The sequence below is a fragment of the Mus pahari genome, chromosome 12 (genome assembly GCF_900095145.1).
Source record: "Mus pahari chromosome 12, PAHARI_EIJ_v1.1, whole genome shotgun sequence".
NCBI lineage: Eukaryota > Metazoa > Chordata > Mammalia > Rodentia > Muridae > Mus > Mus pahari.
The window spans coordinates 13,180,196-13,194,922 of record NC_034601.1 but is presented as its reverse complement, the minus strand read 5'-3'; the positions used below and the strand labels follow the sequence as shown (position 1 = coordinate 13,194,922).

General features: G+C 42.8%; 1 protein-coding gene across 1 annotated transcript in view; it reads right to left on the bottom strand.

The window, feature by feature from the left end:
• The window catches only part of Snap29 (synaptosome associated protein 29), a 28,818-nt gene that overhangs the window by 2,531 nt on the left and 11,560 nt on the right, over positions 1–14,727 (bottom strand). The window contains exons 2-3 of the mRNA XM_021209190.1: positions 9,489–9,685; positions 4,091–4,176 (exon numbers count right to left, since the gene is read on the bottom strand). Of these exons, the coding sequence (XP_021064849.1) occupies positions 4,091–4,176; positions 9,489–9,685 (283 nt within the window). The remainder of the gene's footprint in view (positions 1–4,090; positions 4,177–9,488; positions 9,686–14,727) is intronic.

Below are 14,727 nucleotides of genomic sequence, written 5' to 3'. Positions count from 1 at the left end.
GAGAGAGAGAGAGAGAGAGAGAGAGAGAGAGAGAGCCCCTTGTTATGCTGTACAAGCTGACCTCAAACTCTGTGTTCAAGCTATTTCTGAAATAACTGGGACTATAGGGGCATGCTACTACACCTGGCCAAGCTGGCAGAGGCAGATTTAAAAATCACCATGTGTGGTGGTACATGCCTGAAGTCCTAGCACATGGAGAAAGATAAATTAGAGACCAGTCTGGGTTAAGTGAGACTCAATCTCAAATGAAACAAAACAAAACAAAATAAAATAAAACAAAAAGAAAACCATATAAAACCACACAAAACACACAAAAAAGCAAAGATCAAAATTGTTGTCTGGTGTGGTGGTTTGTAGCTGAAATCCCAGCACTTGGAAGGCTAAGGCACAGGATCATGAATTCAAAGCCAGCCAGACAGTAAGACTGTCTCAAAGAAACCACAGGAAATGGAGTTATGTTACAAAATTGAGATTAAGGATTTTTTTGTTCTGTTGGAAATTTATTTATTTATTTATTTATTTTGGTTTTTTTGAGACAGGGTTTCTCTGTGTAGTTCTGGAACTCACTTTGTAGACCAGGCTGGCCTCGAACTCAGAAATCTGCCTGCCTCTGCCTCCCAAGTGCTGGAATTAAAGGCATGCGCCACCACGCCTGGCTGGAAATTTATTTTTAATGTTGTCATTTCACTTAAATAAGCAAAAAGAAAATGCTAGGCAATGTATGTTTGCCTAAGAAATGTTCCTTGAAATTTCATTTCTAAACATATCCTAAAATATTCTCCCTCTTCTTTTGAGACAGGATCATATTCAAGGCTGGCCTTGAACTTGGTATGTAGCTGAAGGTGGCCATGAACTACTACCATCTGTTTCTATCTCCCAAGTTGTTCTCTCTCTCTCTCTCTCTCCCCCTCCTCCAGATAGTTTCCCACGGTGTTCCAGTCTGGACTTGAATTCATGGCTATTCTCTTGTCTCAGTCTCCTACGTGATAGGATTAAGTGTAAACCATATTCCTATTCACTAGTTTCTCTCTTTGGGGGAAATATCTCTTAGTAGGTTTAGCATGCAGTTGTCCCTGACTATCTATGTATAATTTGTTCCAAGATCTTCCTGAGATACTGAAAGCTGGGGATGCCCAAATTCCTTGTGTAATAATACAGTCTCAATGTATCTCTCATATATGAAATCATTTCTGTATCACACAATATTTGAGCAGAGTAAGTGCTTTGTAAATGACTGCTTTATTGTTTAGGAACTAATGAGAAGAATCAAAATCTTGTACAGTTCAGTGTGGCATTTGCCCTCCTGCCTTGTCTACAGTGCTTGGATGCTACCATACTGGGCTATGATTTTTGTTTGGTTGTTTGGTTGTTTTCTGAATATCTTACACCATCTGTTTGTTGAATTAAAGGATATGGGACTTGTGATACAGAGGGTCTGACTGCATTTCCTCCAGCACTAACTACTGAAGCCAATCTCTCTACAGAACGTCGGTTTCCTTTTCCCCTTTAGCATGTGCCACACAAAGAAGAGCCACTTTTAATGTCCTCAAGTTGTACCTTTGGATGGATAATCTTTTTGTATTTCCTCAAGGCATGACAGTGAAATGGCTTTCCTTAGGCCTTGTACATTTCAGTTTTCTCTTTCTCCCTTGGTTTGAGCCTTTCCAGAATAAACTGTGTTTATGTCAGTCTGTCTTGACTTCTGACTCTTCCTTCATCAGGTCTCTCTGTCTCTCTCTCTCTGAGACAAAGTTTCTCCATGTTTTCCCAGCTAAGCCTGGGACTTACTGTATAGCCCAGGTTGGACTTGAAGTTTCACCAGTCCTCCTACTTCTGTCTCCTGAGGGCCAGGATTGTAGGTGTGTCTACCATGTGTAGCCGTCGGGTCTTTCTTATTTGTTCACGTGTGGTGTCTATGCACTTATGTGTGCAAGTGACCGTGCACAGTCATACAGAATTCAGAGAACACTGAAAGTCTTTCTCTGCTGTTCTCCATGTGGTGGACTGAATGAAAGTGGCCTCCATAGGTTCAAGTTTGAACACTTGGTTCCCAGCTGCTTCTATGCTCATGTATACCAACATGCCTGGTAGTATGGCTGGTTTTAATGGCAACTTGCCACAAATTAGAACTACCTGAGTCCCCAAAGAACTATCCAAATTGCCTTGACAGATATAGGAAGATTCCCCCGTGCAGCACCTCTGGTATCCCAGAGAAAATGGATCTGCCCTGTTACCAGGCTGCTGCTCCCCTCACTGACAGCAGAACCAGCCTTCCCAAGCTTTCATTTTCAACTAGGGAGCAGGCTTTGCAGAACCTCCAGGCTTCTGTCAGTAGACTGGGATGACTGAAGCCCAGCTGTGGACTCAGTGAGCACTGGTGGTTGACTCCTGGTAAGAGATATCTGTTGCTGAGGCCTTCAGTCTCAAGGCCTGAGTAAGTACAGGGTCCTCAGCTCTCAGGCGGGATTCTGCTGCTGTTACCATTGTAAGCTGATTCGTTAAATTCTGATACACTTCCTCTAGAGAACTCTGAGTTCCCTAGCATTTGTTTGTTTGTTTGTTTGTTTGTATTTCCAACTGTGAAAGACCTACATATTGAAAATGGACCCAACCTGGCACCTCAGAATAAGTTATATACACAAGCATATTCTTTTGCCTTTAACTTATTCATGAGCCCTGGGTACACGTAAATACCTCTAAGGGCCATTTTACTTAGAACAAGAACTGTTCCTATATGTATTTTTTGTGGAGGGGCTTCTTATTTTGTTTGTTGAGGCAGAGTCTCATATATCCCAGGCTGCCTGCAAGCTCAACATGCAACAGAGGCTAGCCTTAAACACTGATTGTCCTGTGGGTTAAAATGGGTGGCCTGAGTCCGGCCCAGAGCTCGGGCTGCTGGGTGAGGTGGGATGCAGGGGACTGTGTGCACCCCACACCCCCACAGGGCTATGAGAAACCGCAGGACTCTGTTCCAGGGATGGGGAAGCACAGTCTGAGGTCCCCTCGGAACTGCTGGGGTTTGGCTCTTGGGTCGCCGGACCACACAGAAACCAGGGACGGCAGGTTCTACCACTTGGACACCACAGACACGTCTCAATGTCAGAAGAGCTGAGAATGGAGTAGGGGCCTGTGGGGCTGGCTCTGGCCCAGAGCCAAAAGGGCAAGGGCAGGAGGAGAGCTCTGGCTGGTTTTGGCAGGGAGGAGAGTGTCCTAGGTTTGCTTGGGCAGGCTGCTTGGCTTGGTGGAGACCATGGCTAAGAACGCAGAGAGGCCTGCGGGAGATTAGACACAGCTCTTTAGAGGAAGACCTGATCCATTTTTCCCCTGGGCAGATTCTGACGAAGGGTTGATTGTCATAGTGAAGAGTTGTGAAGAGTGAAAGCCCACTCCACCTTCCCAGGGCAGGCCTGAGGTTAAATACCTTTGCAGGGAGAAGTGTCTGGGAAGGGGAGCTTAATTGGCTAAGCCCTTCAGGCCTTTAGGTACCTCATTAAAATGGAGATCTGTCTGTAGTCATGTCCTCTACCTGTGGAAGGGCTTGGGGAGTTGCCCTACGTGACTGATGGCCACAGAATTATGGAGGGCTGAGGCTTTGTGTCAGGAGCCTAGTGTTTGGGAGTGTGGCAAACGCCCTCTGTCCCTCGCAAGAACACCTGCTGGGTCTCCAGGGTTTAAACCTAGCTCAACCAGAAAATGCCTTTCACGGTCCCACATTGTCCTACTTCTATTTCCCTAGTGCTGGATTATAGTTGTGGTCTACCATGGCCAGTTTTGGCTTTTTTTTTTTTTTTTTACTACTAGAATTTCTCAGAGCTACAGCAGTAGAGGGTTCATGTTCAATGGGATACAGGTTCCCACTTCCTTATTCAGACTCCATGGGGTACTGAGGTAGGAGGAACCCTGAAACACATGCCTATGGTTCCCCAAGAACACCCGGTCCCTGATGTCATTGCTCAGCTTGTGGGATGTTAGATATTGGAGCCTCTGCCCATCATTGTAGAGAGGTGGCTGTCCCCATACTGGTGCTTCAGGTTAAACCCAGAGACCCATCCCACAAGGATCCAATGATTTTATACACATCCTCACTTACCTGCATCCTGTAGCCTTCTGAGGTTTGGGTGGCTGGCTTGGTACTTGTTTTCCTGGTCTTTACTTGTATTTATGGCTTCTTGCAATCTGAAAATTAAAAAAAAAAAAAAAAATTGGAGCGACACCCCCATGACAGTGTCATCTCTGTGCCAGTGTGTCTACCCTCCCATGATTCCTTTGTGTTGCATAGCCAATGCTTTCTTTCCTTTGCTGCCCTCTCTGGAATATCCTGGGAATAGTGTAGGCCAGGTGGATAAAAATGTATGAAATGACCAAGTGTGTACCTTTGAGGGTCAGTAAATTACTCAAAACTGACCCACTATATATTTTCCTTCCTTTTTTTTTTTTTTTTTTTTTTTTTTTAAAGTGGCCCAATTTGGCCTTAGCCTCAACATGTAGCTGCTGAAGATGATCTTACATTCCTGATCTTTCTGCCTCTATCTCCCAAGTGCTCGGGTTACAGGTTTGTATCTCATCTGGTTCTACATTTTAAAAATTGTGATAACATATACATAACATAAAAAACCATCACTTATTTATAGTCATAAGCAACGAATGGCTTTTACATATGACCAGTTGCCCTGAATGACAGGTAATATCAGTTTAGAAACTTAAGTCTTTCAAAAAAAAAAAAATCAACCCAGAGTCTCAGGGCTGCAGGGTGGCCCAGCAGTTAAAAGCATTTGCTTCTCTTGCAGAGGATCCGAGTTCAGGCCAGGTGGTGGCGCACGCCTTTAATCCCAGCACTCGGGAAGCAGAGGCAGGCAGATTTCTGAGTTCGAGGCCAGCCTGGTCTACAGAGTGAGTTCCAGGACAGCCAGGGCTACACAGGGAAACTCTGACTCGAAAAGAAAAAAAGAAGAAGAAGAAAAAAAAGATCCATGTTCAGATCTAAGTACCCATACTTGGAAGCTGACAACCACTTGTAACTCTAGCACCGATAAAGACAAAACAAAACAATTTAATAAGAATCGCCACCCCCCAACACACACACAAGAAACCCATGAAACCCAGGGTTCTATATAACCCAGGCTGGCCCTACAACACCAACCAGTCCAGAGCCCAGCTGCTGGCCTTTGGTGTGCAGCACTCAGCCAGCTGGCATGGCCCTCCTCTCTCTTTACTGCTTTATTGATTTTTCCCTCCCTCTTCTGTTGCTTTATTAATTTACTTTATTTCTGTGGGGCTGGTGAGATGCCTTCGTGGTTAAGAGTACTTTTTACTCCTGCAGAGGACCTGAGTTCAGTTCCCAGTACTTACATGGTGCCTTAAACCATCTATAGCCTTCTTCCAACTTCTGCGGGCTCCAGGGACACACATGGTGCATATACACACATGTAGGCAAACACAGATACACATAAAGTAAATAAATTTAAAACAAAAGTTTAAGACAGTTATTGTGTGTGTGTGTGTGTTTGTGTGTACACCACATCAGAGCCCAAAAAAGGGCATTAGATTCTTTTAACTGGAGTTATGGGTAGTTATGAATCATAATGTAGCTGCTGGAAGCTGCACTGAACTACCTCTTTGGTTGTTCTTTTGTTGCTTTAAAAAAAAAAAAAGATTTATTTATTTTATGTGTGTGAGTACATTGTATCTATCTTCAGAAACACCAGAAGAGGGCGTCAGATCCCATTACAGATGGTTGTGAGCCACCATGTGGTTGCTGGGAATTGAACTCAGGACCTTTGGAAGAACAGTCAGTGCTCTTAACCACTGAGCCATCTCTCCAGCCTTTCTGTTGCTATTTCAGACAGGCTCTCACTCTATAACCCAGGCTAGCCTTTAGCTCACTGTTCCAAGTGCTGGGGTTATAAGTATGCACCACTATAAACTGGCTGGAAACTTACCTTTCAGTCTGATTAAGAATTTTATTTCTTGATGCTAGGGGGATGGTACGGGAGACAGCTCAGTTTGAAGGTGTGCTGCACAAGCCTGCAGACCTGGGTTTGGATCCTTAACACCTACATAAAAAGGCAGGCGCACTGTTTCAGGTCTCTGTCAATCCAGCCTCAAGGGTAGGGTATAAACAAGTAGAGATCCCTACAGCTTACTGGCTAGCCAGCCTAGCACTGGTAAGCTGCAGGTTCAGCTAAAGAGTCTATCTCAAAAAACAAGGCATGAGGTTAGTGTTGTGACCTGCTTCTTTTAACATAAGTGCAGCCATTTTGTGTTCAGTCTCCATTTTGTTCATAAGATGAAATTAAGTTCAGATTCTCTGACTCTACTTCCTGAAGTAATTATCAATAGCTGACACTGAAAAATGTTACTAATAAGCCAAAAAGTTATGGTTGAATCACTTGTACCTTGTTATCTCAGTGTTCTAACATTATTCCCCTGTTCACTATCTGTCCACTACCTCTCTTTCCTTGCTCAGGACCAATCAGATTAAAAGTTGGTTGATAATACTTTGTCTAGATAGCCAAAAATTTTGTACCACTTCACTGCTTTCGGAGTGGTAGCCAGGTTTGAACTTCTGAACCTGGTTTTTCCTATAAAAAGCCTGCCCTGAGGACAGACTCATACTACAGTTAGGTTTTCCTTCTTGTGGACTCAGACATCCAGCATTCTGGTGTGTGTTCAGTAAACTACTCTTGATTCCCTGAGACTGGTGTGTGTATGGTTTGTGTGGCATGGAAGATGTCCCTGAAGTTCAAAGTCTTTGCTGCTGTTGTAGAGGGCCTAGGTTCTGTTCTCAGCACCTATATGGTAGGCAACCATCTTTAACTCCAAGACTAAGGGATTTAGTATCTTCTGGTCTCCATGGGGATCAGGTGTACGCACTTGCATACATGTAGGCAAAAAGCACATATACATAAAATTAAAAAAAGTAAGGGTTTTTCGTTGTTGTTGATTTGAGACAGGGTTTCTCTGTACAGCCCTGGATATCCTGGAACTGACTCTGTAGACCAGGATCACCTCAAACTCAAAGAGATCCACCTCTGCCTCCCAAGAGCTGGGATTGAAAACATGCGCCATCATTGCCCCACAAACAAAGGTCTTAAGAAACCTATGAGGTAGAGAAATAACTGAGTAAATGCTGGCTTCCACATACATTTACATCTATATGACAGCGTGTACACATGTGCTCACATGTTCACATGTGTGACACACACACCCAAATACATTAATATTATTATTATTATTTTTAAAGACAGGATCTCAGGTTGGAGAGATGGCTCAGCAGTTAAGAGCACTGATTGCTCTTCCAGAGATCCTGAATTCAATTCCCAGCAACCACATGGTGGCTCACAACCATCCGTAAGGAGATCTGACACCCTCTTCTGGTGTCTGAAGACAGCTACAGTGTACTTACATATAATAAAATAAATAAATCTTAAAAAAAAATAATTCAGGATCTCCCTATATGGGTCCAGCAGTCCTAGAACTCACTATGTAGAGCAGGCTGGCCTTGAACTCTGCCTCCCAAGTGCTGGGATTAAAGAAGCATGCCACTATGTCCGAATAACTTTTAAAAAATATTTTCTAGACTTTTATTTTTAGTTTATGCACATGTTTTACACACACACACACACACACACACACACACACACACACGTACAACATGTATGCCTAGTGCCCTGAGAGGCCAAAACGGTGATAGACCCCCTGGAACTGTAGTTACAAACAGCTGTGAGCCATCATGCAGATGCTAGGAATGGGTCCTGGGTCCTCTAAAAGAGCAGCCAGTGCTCTTAACCACTGAGTCACCTTTCTATCCCCACATACATTCATAATTTTTAAAAAGAATTTAATTTCTTAACCAGGTAATGGCAGCGGCCTGGGACACACAGAGAAACTATCTCTCCCTCAGGTGCTATATCAAGAACAGCTTTGGGAATGAAGAAACAAGCTTGCCAAAGGCCTAGAGCTGGCTTTCTAAATGACCTGAGGCTGCTCATATTAAAACAGTATTTCAAGCTATATGTGGAGGTCCAAGACCATATCCCAGAATTTGGATCAGAAGTTCAAGATTACCTTCAGCTAAATGGTGAGTTTAAGACCAGCCTTGGTTACTTGTAACTGTTTCTCAGAAATTAAACAAGAGCCCAGGAGAGACAGCTTGGCAGGTAAATGCTTGCCATTAAATGGAACAACCTGAGCTCCAACTCTACACCTCTCATGAAGGAAGAAGAGAATGAATTCCTGTAAGTGTCCTGTACATGACTGTGGCTTGCATTTACCACCCCCCCATAAAAAAACAAAACAATCTAACACAAAAATGCCTGAGATATGAATAGTGGTCATGTGTTTTTAACAAATATCCAATTATACCTTTTTAAAAAAATTATGTTATGTTTGCTACACATATGTATGTGTACCATGTGTGTGCTTGGTGATCAGAGGTCAGAAGAAAAGACTGAGTGCCCTGATCTTCTGTAAGAGCAACAAGTGCCCTTAGCTGCTGAGCCATCTCCCCAGTCCTGCCTTATAATTGAACACGGGGTGCTGAAGCCTGCCAGGTTCCTTTGTATGATTTCACTGTATTTCTGCTCAAAATTTTTGAGGTAAACAATCTATAACTTTAAAGTATAAATTAATGGACAGATTAGGTTGGATATAGAGAAGATGGAAATGAGATTTTTACATACTCATATATATGTGTGTAACATTATGTATGTATGATTAATTTTTGTGTGCTGTTGGGGATGGAATCAAGGTCTTCACATTTAGGCAAGCCTTCTACTAATATACCACATTCCTAGCCTACATGTGTAGATGTTTGTATGTATGTATGACAGATTGAATTACATTTAATTTGTGTGTGTAAATATGTGTGGAGATCAGAGGAAAAACTGTTGGGAGTTTATTCTGGGTTTCCAACCAGGTCACCAGGCTTGGTGGCAGGCACATTTACCTGGGGAGCCATATCACCAGCCCAGCCAATAGATTTATTTGTTTTGTTGTGTTTTGTGAGACAGGTCTCATGGCTGGTGTTGAGATCTAGGTCTTCCTGCCTTAGTTTCCTGAGTTGCTCTGATCACAAGTATGTACTGTCACATCTGGCTTATTTATTAGTATACTTTTTTTTTTTTTTCTAAAATGAGGCTTTGCTTAATTGCCTGACTTTGCCTTGAACTTGCTATCTACCTGCCTTAGTCTCTTCAAGCTGAGATTACACACAGGTCCCACTATGTCTGGCTTTTGAAATGACTTGATAAAGAAACAGTCTGTAAAAAGAAGCACACTTTTAGTGATTAAACTTTCTAAGAGTGGAGTATTTTTCATGAATTAGATGAACAGTTGGGTATAAGGGGAGTGATTTCTCTTTAGCAAGTCTGAAGGTGAGTAGGTCCCTTCCCATGAGTAACCCACAAGGTTCTAGGAGACCTTGACGGCTCCTCCCACAGAGCCTGTCTCTGCTGTTTTATGTGTCCAGACGCAGATGCTGTGCTCACCTGCTGCTGGGCTGGGAGACAATGCCGCCATTCTGCTCAGGTGGAGGCTCTACTGGTTTGGATTTGAAGTAGTTGATAAATCCTCCAAACACACTCTTAATGCTGTTGATATGCTTCTGGCTCATCTTCAAATCCTGATCCATCTTGTCTACCATCTTCTCTGTGTGTTCTAGGACTCCTCGCTGCCGGACCAGCTCCTGCAGAAGGCAAGAGACAGTAGCATCATGCCATTTCTACTACCTCCAAAAATCATAGTATATTTAAGTCTGGAGCTGGGAAGGTAGCTCCATTGGTAGAGCACTTATCTGGTTTGCACAAAATCCTGGTTGGATTCTTAGCACTCCATCAACCAGGCCTGGGCACACAAACCTGTAACCCCACAACTTGAGAGGCAGAGGCAAAGAGGATTAATTTAATGTTATATAGTGACTTTGAGGCAAGCCTGGACCAGGTGAGACCCAGTCTCAAAAAATAGTCTAGATAGGAATGGCAGCCCACACTTTTAGTCCCAGCACTTGGGGACTTTGGGGAAAGAGTCAGGTGGGTTGGTGTAACTTCTAGGCCAGGCTGTGCTTTATCTGGTCTCCCACAGGGCTGCTGCTGCTTCCATCCTTTTCTAGAATATTAGAATATTACAAAGTAATGGACTTCCTTGTAACATTTCCTCCCTCCAGCTCCCCCAAACTTCCAGTCAGGACTACATAGAGAGACCTTGCCTCAAAAAAAAAAAAAGTTTAAAATCATGGATTTATTATTCTGGCTGAGGGCTGGTGATCACATGTGGAGATCAGAGGACGACTTAAGGGAGGTGACATCTCTCCTTTTACCATGGAGGTGCTGAGGATCAAACATAAGTTTTTAGGGTTGACAGTACAAATTGATCCAGCCCACTGGCCCCTTCATGCCATTTCACATGAACATTTGGTTTGCTCACCGGCTCTCCTCTGTCCCTGCTGTTCCATTGCAGACCCTGGCCCTGTATTCCTCCTTCCACTTATGTATCACATGGTCCCGGATTCTCCCCACCTATCTTAAAGTACCCCTCCCGTCTTAGGGGCTTTTCCAAATTTCACAGACTCTACCCACATTTATGCCAACTTAAATAGACATGTTTTACTGTTAGAAAGTAAGATTCAAGTCTAGCATGGTGGTGTACACCTTCAGCCCCAGCACTAAGGAGGCAGAGGCAAGCAGATCTCTATGAATGTGAGGCCAGCCTGAGTCTGGTATACACAGTGAGTTCTAGGACATCTTGAACTACTTGTAAAACCCTCTCAAAACCAAAAACAAACAAAAAAACAAAACAGCCAAATAACTGAGCAAGAGAACAAGAGAGCAAGAGAGGAAACCATGATTTGCTTGAGAGAACATGTGAGATGCTTTCTGAGCTTAGATTACAGTACTTAATTTAGTATTTTCTAGTTTCATATATTTTCCTACAAATTTCATAATTTCTATATGGTTTAATAAAATGCCAATTTGTATATGTACCACATTTTTATGATTCATTTGTCCATTAAAAAAATTTTTTTAGATTTTATGTATATGAGTGTTCTGCCTTAATGGATATATGTGTGCCACTTATGTGCCTGCTGCCTATAGAGATCAAAGAAGGGCATTGGATCCCCTAAAACTGGAGTTATGGATGGCTATGAACCACCATGTAGGCTAGGAACTGAACCTGGGTCTTCCACAAGAGCAACAAGTGTTCTTAACTACTAAGCCATCTCTCCAGCCTCTACTTACCTATCTATAGACATCTAGGTCAATTCCATGCCTTTGGTATTGTGGAAAGAACAGGAAAAAACACAGAATCCTTTGGGTATACACCCAGGAACACAAAGCTAGATCACTACTTCTAGATTTTGTGAGGATTTCCATTCTGATCTCATAATGGCTACACCAGTTACTTGGTCATGGTGTCCCGTCACAAGAATAAAACCCTAACTAAGATAGCATGTGTCATCACAGTCCAGTTTTGTTTTTTATGAGTTTTTTTTGTTTTGTTTTGTTTTATTCTTTTGAGACAGGATCTTACTATGTAGCCTTGGCTATCCTAGAAACAGGCTATGTAGACCAGACTGGTCTCAAATTCAGAGATCCACCTGCCTCTTGGTGTTGGGATTAAAGGTATGCAATACTATGCCTGTCTAAGATGTTAGAACTTTAAAAATATTTATTATCCATCTGCATTTCTTCCTTTGAGAACCATCTGGGCAGTTTCTTTCTTTCTTTCTTTCTTTCTTTCTTTCTTTCTTTCTTTCTTTCTTTCTTTCTTTCTTTCTTTCTTTTTTTGGTTTTTCGAGACAGGGTTTCTCTGTATAGCCCTGGCTGTCCTGGTGACCTGGAACTCACTCTGTAGACCAGGCTGGCCTCGGACTCAGAAATCCGCCTGCCTCTGCCTCCCGAGTGCCGGGATTAAAGGCGTGCACCACCATGCCCAGCTTGGGCAGTTTCTTAACCCGCGTATTGACTAGCAGTGTGGTGGTTTGAGTATGCTTGGCCCAGGTAGTGGTAGTCACTTCCCCAGCTGAGCCATCTCCCCAGCCTCCTGCTTGTAAGGTAGTCACTTACCACTAAGCCATCTTCCCAGCCTTACATTTCCTACTAAGAAAAGTCCCTTGCTCCTAGATGTATTCAGGTATGTCTTCCTCAAGCAGTTTCAGCATATTAATATGAAATCAAGGTCTCTGACCCAGTTTGGATCATGTGCAGAGTAAGAGATGGGGATCTAATTTCAGTCTTGGGCAGATGCTTATTTAGCGTGGCCAGCATCACTTATTGTATAGGCTATTATCTATTGTATGCTTTTAATACCTTTGTAGGGCTGGTGAGATGGCTCAGTAGGTAAGAGCACCCGACTGCTCTTCCGATGGTCCTGAGTTCAAATTCCAGCAACCACATGGTGGCTCACAACCATCACAACAAGATCTGACGTCCTCTTCTGGAGTGTCTGAAGACAGCTACAGTGTACTTACATATAATAAATAAATAAATCTAAAAAAAAAAAAAAAAAACCTTTGTTAAAAAAAAAAACCAAAAAACCCAGATATCTAGTCTCCTTTTCCTGGCTGCACAATGCCTGGAGGTTCATCAGGGCTCTGGCAGCCTTCCTCACAAAGCCCAGGAAGCTGTCCTGAATGGGCCAGTACAGTCAAACTGGTCAAACATAAAGAGCTTGCCTCCTGTGAAGGTTTGTATATGCTTGGTCCAAGGAGTGGCACTATTAGTAGGTGTAGCCCTGTTGGAGTAGGTGTGTCATCATGGGCATGGGTTTTTAAGACTTCCATCCTAGCTGCCTGGAAGCAGTATTCTCCTACCTGCCTTTGGAACAGGAGGTGGAACTGTCAGCTTCTCCCGTCCCATGTCTGCCTGGATAACGCCATGATCCCACCTTGATAATAATGGACTGAACCTCTGAACCTGTAAGCCAGCCCTAATTAAATGTTGTCCTTTATAAGAGTTGCCTTGTTTGTGGTGTCTGTTCACAGCAGGAAAACACGAAGACACCCCCTATGATGGGAACTGGTTCTACACATGAGCTGCTTCCACGGCATGGCTCCTGTAGCTACTTTCACAGCATGGCTTCTGTAGCCCCATGGTGGTGCCAGGGTGTGGCCAGTGTATTTCCCTGCTGAGTTATCTCCCCAGCCCACTTTCTTTTTTAATGTATAGAAGAACGTTTATTTGGGTTTATGGTTCCAGAGTAATAAGAGTCCCTCATGACGGGAGACATAGCAGTAAGAGACAGATAAGATGGCAGGAACAGGGAGCTGAGGGCTCATATTGTGGACCACAAGCAGGAAACAGACAGCTGACACCTAAGTTTTATTTATTTTATTTTATTTTATTTTATCTTGAGATAGAGTTTCTCTGGGTAACCCTGGCCATCATGAAATTCTCTGATTGATCACAAACTCACAATGATACAGTTCTAAGAAGAGGGGAAAATTGGTTTCTCAGCAAGAGGAGTGAGTCATGTGGTGGCTCCAGTGTGGGAACCTTAAACAAAGAAACTCAAGGGAGTCTCAGCTCATGGATACTAGATTCCCCGATTGTCAAAAGAGAGGAAGACAGAGAAAGGCTGCTGCCTCCAACAAGCAATGGGCTGGCTCCACGGGAATTCTGGGGTCAATATTCCTGACATAACAGATTAGAAGTCTAAGAATAGACTTAGACAGAAAGCAGCGTGAGATAGGGAGCCTAGCCTATCTCAGACAGTAGGAATTTATATGCCTTGAGAATTATATAAAGAGAGAGCCTGGAAATAGGCTCATACATTTGTTTAGTTTGCTTTATTTGCTTTAAATTGTTTTAATTATCAAAATGGGTGTGATTTTGCTTTTTGTGGTTATATTGTTATTCCTCTGGGAGAGAGGTCAAGCTAAAGGTTTTTCCAGTTACTGGCTCAAGGGCATACTATTCTGGGTGGAAGGCTCTGCATTTGTGTTGACAGGAAAGGAGAATAGGTTCTGGACTCCTTCCAGAGTGATATGGATCAGATATGACGGGGGCAACCCCCTGAAGAACTGAAAAATTCAAGAGAATCAAACAGGACAGGTAAAGATTCATTGGCATGAACGAAGACTTATAATTGGTTATTATTAAAGTTAACTCATAAAAAAGACAGCTGTCTTTCACATGCTCAAACAAGAGCAGAATTTCATCCTTAACTAGTCTGTGCACTCTACACAATCCACGAAGATATCTTGAAGGTACTTAAACCTACTTTGAGATTTGTCTATTACAGAGTGTACAGCTTTGGTGAGTGAGATTCATCCTCAGAAGTGCTAAGCTGACCTGCTTTTGGACTCCCTGTGTCATAGATTCCAGGTCATTTTGACTCATTCAACCTTTCAGATGGGTTCAGTCAGAACTTCAGTCAAGCCCTGAGCCTTCTAGGCATACAGAGACAGTTGTTGGGGTTGACTTTCTTAATGCCTAACCAAATCTTCTTTCATATCCTTCCCCCCCACTTTAAAGAATTTTCATCACCCCTGTTCAGCCAGAAGTTATGGTGAGTCATCATCCCAATTCCATGGTTTTGGGGGTCTGGTAATGGTTATTTTACAAATTATAGAAAAGTTGTCATTTAAGGGATAATTTGGGAATGGCTATAATTTTGAACAGGGAGAAAATAGGTAAAATTGATTGTGTAGACGTATCTTTTTTTTTTTAGATTTATTATTTATTTATTTATTTATTTATTATATGTACAGGGAGGAAATAGGTAAAATTG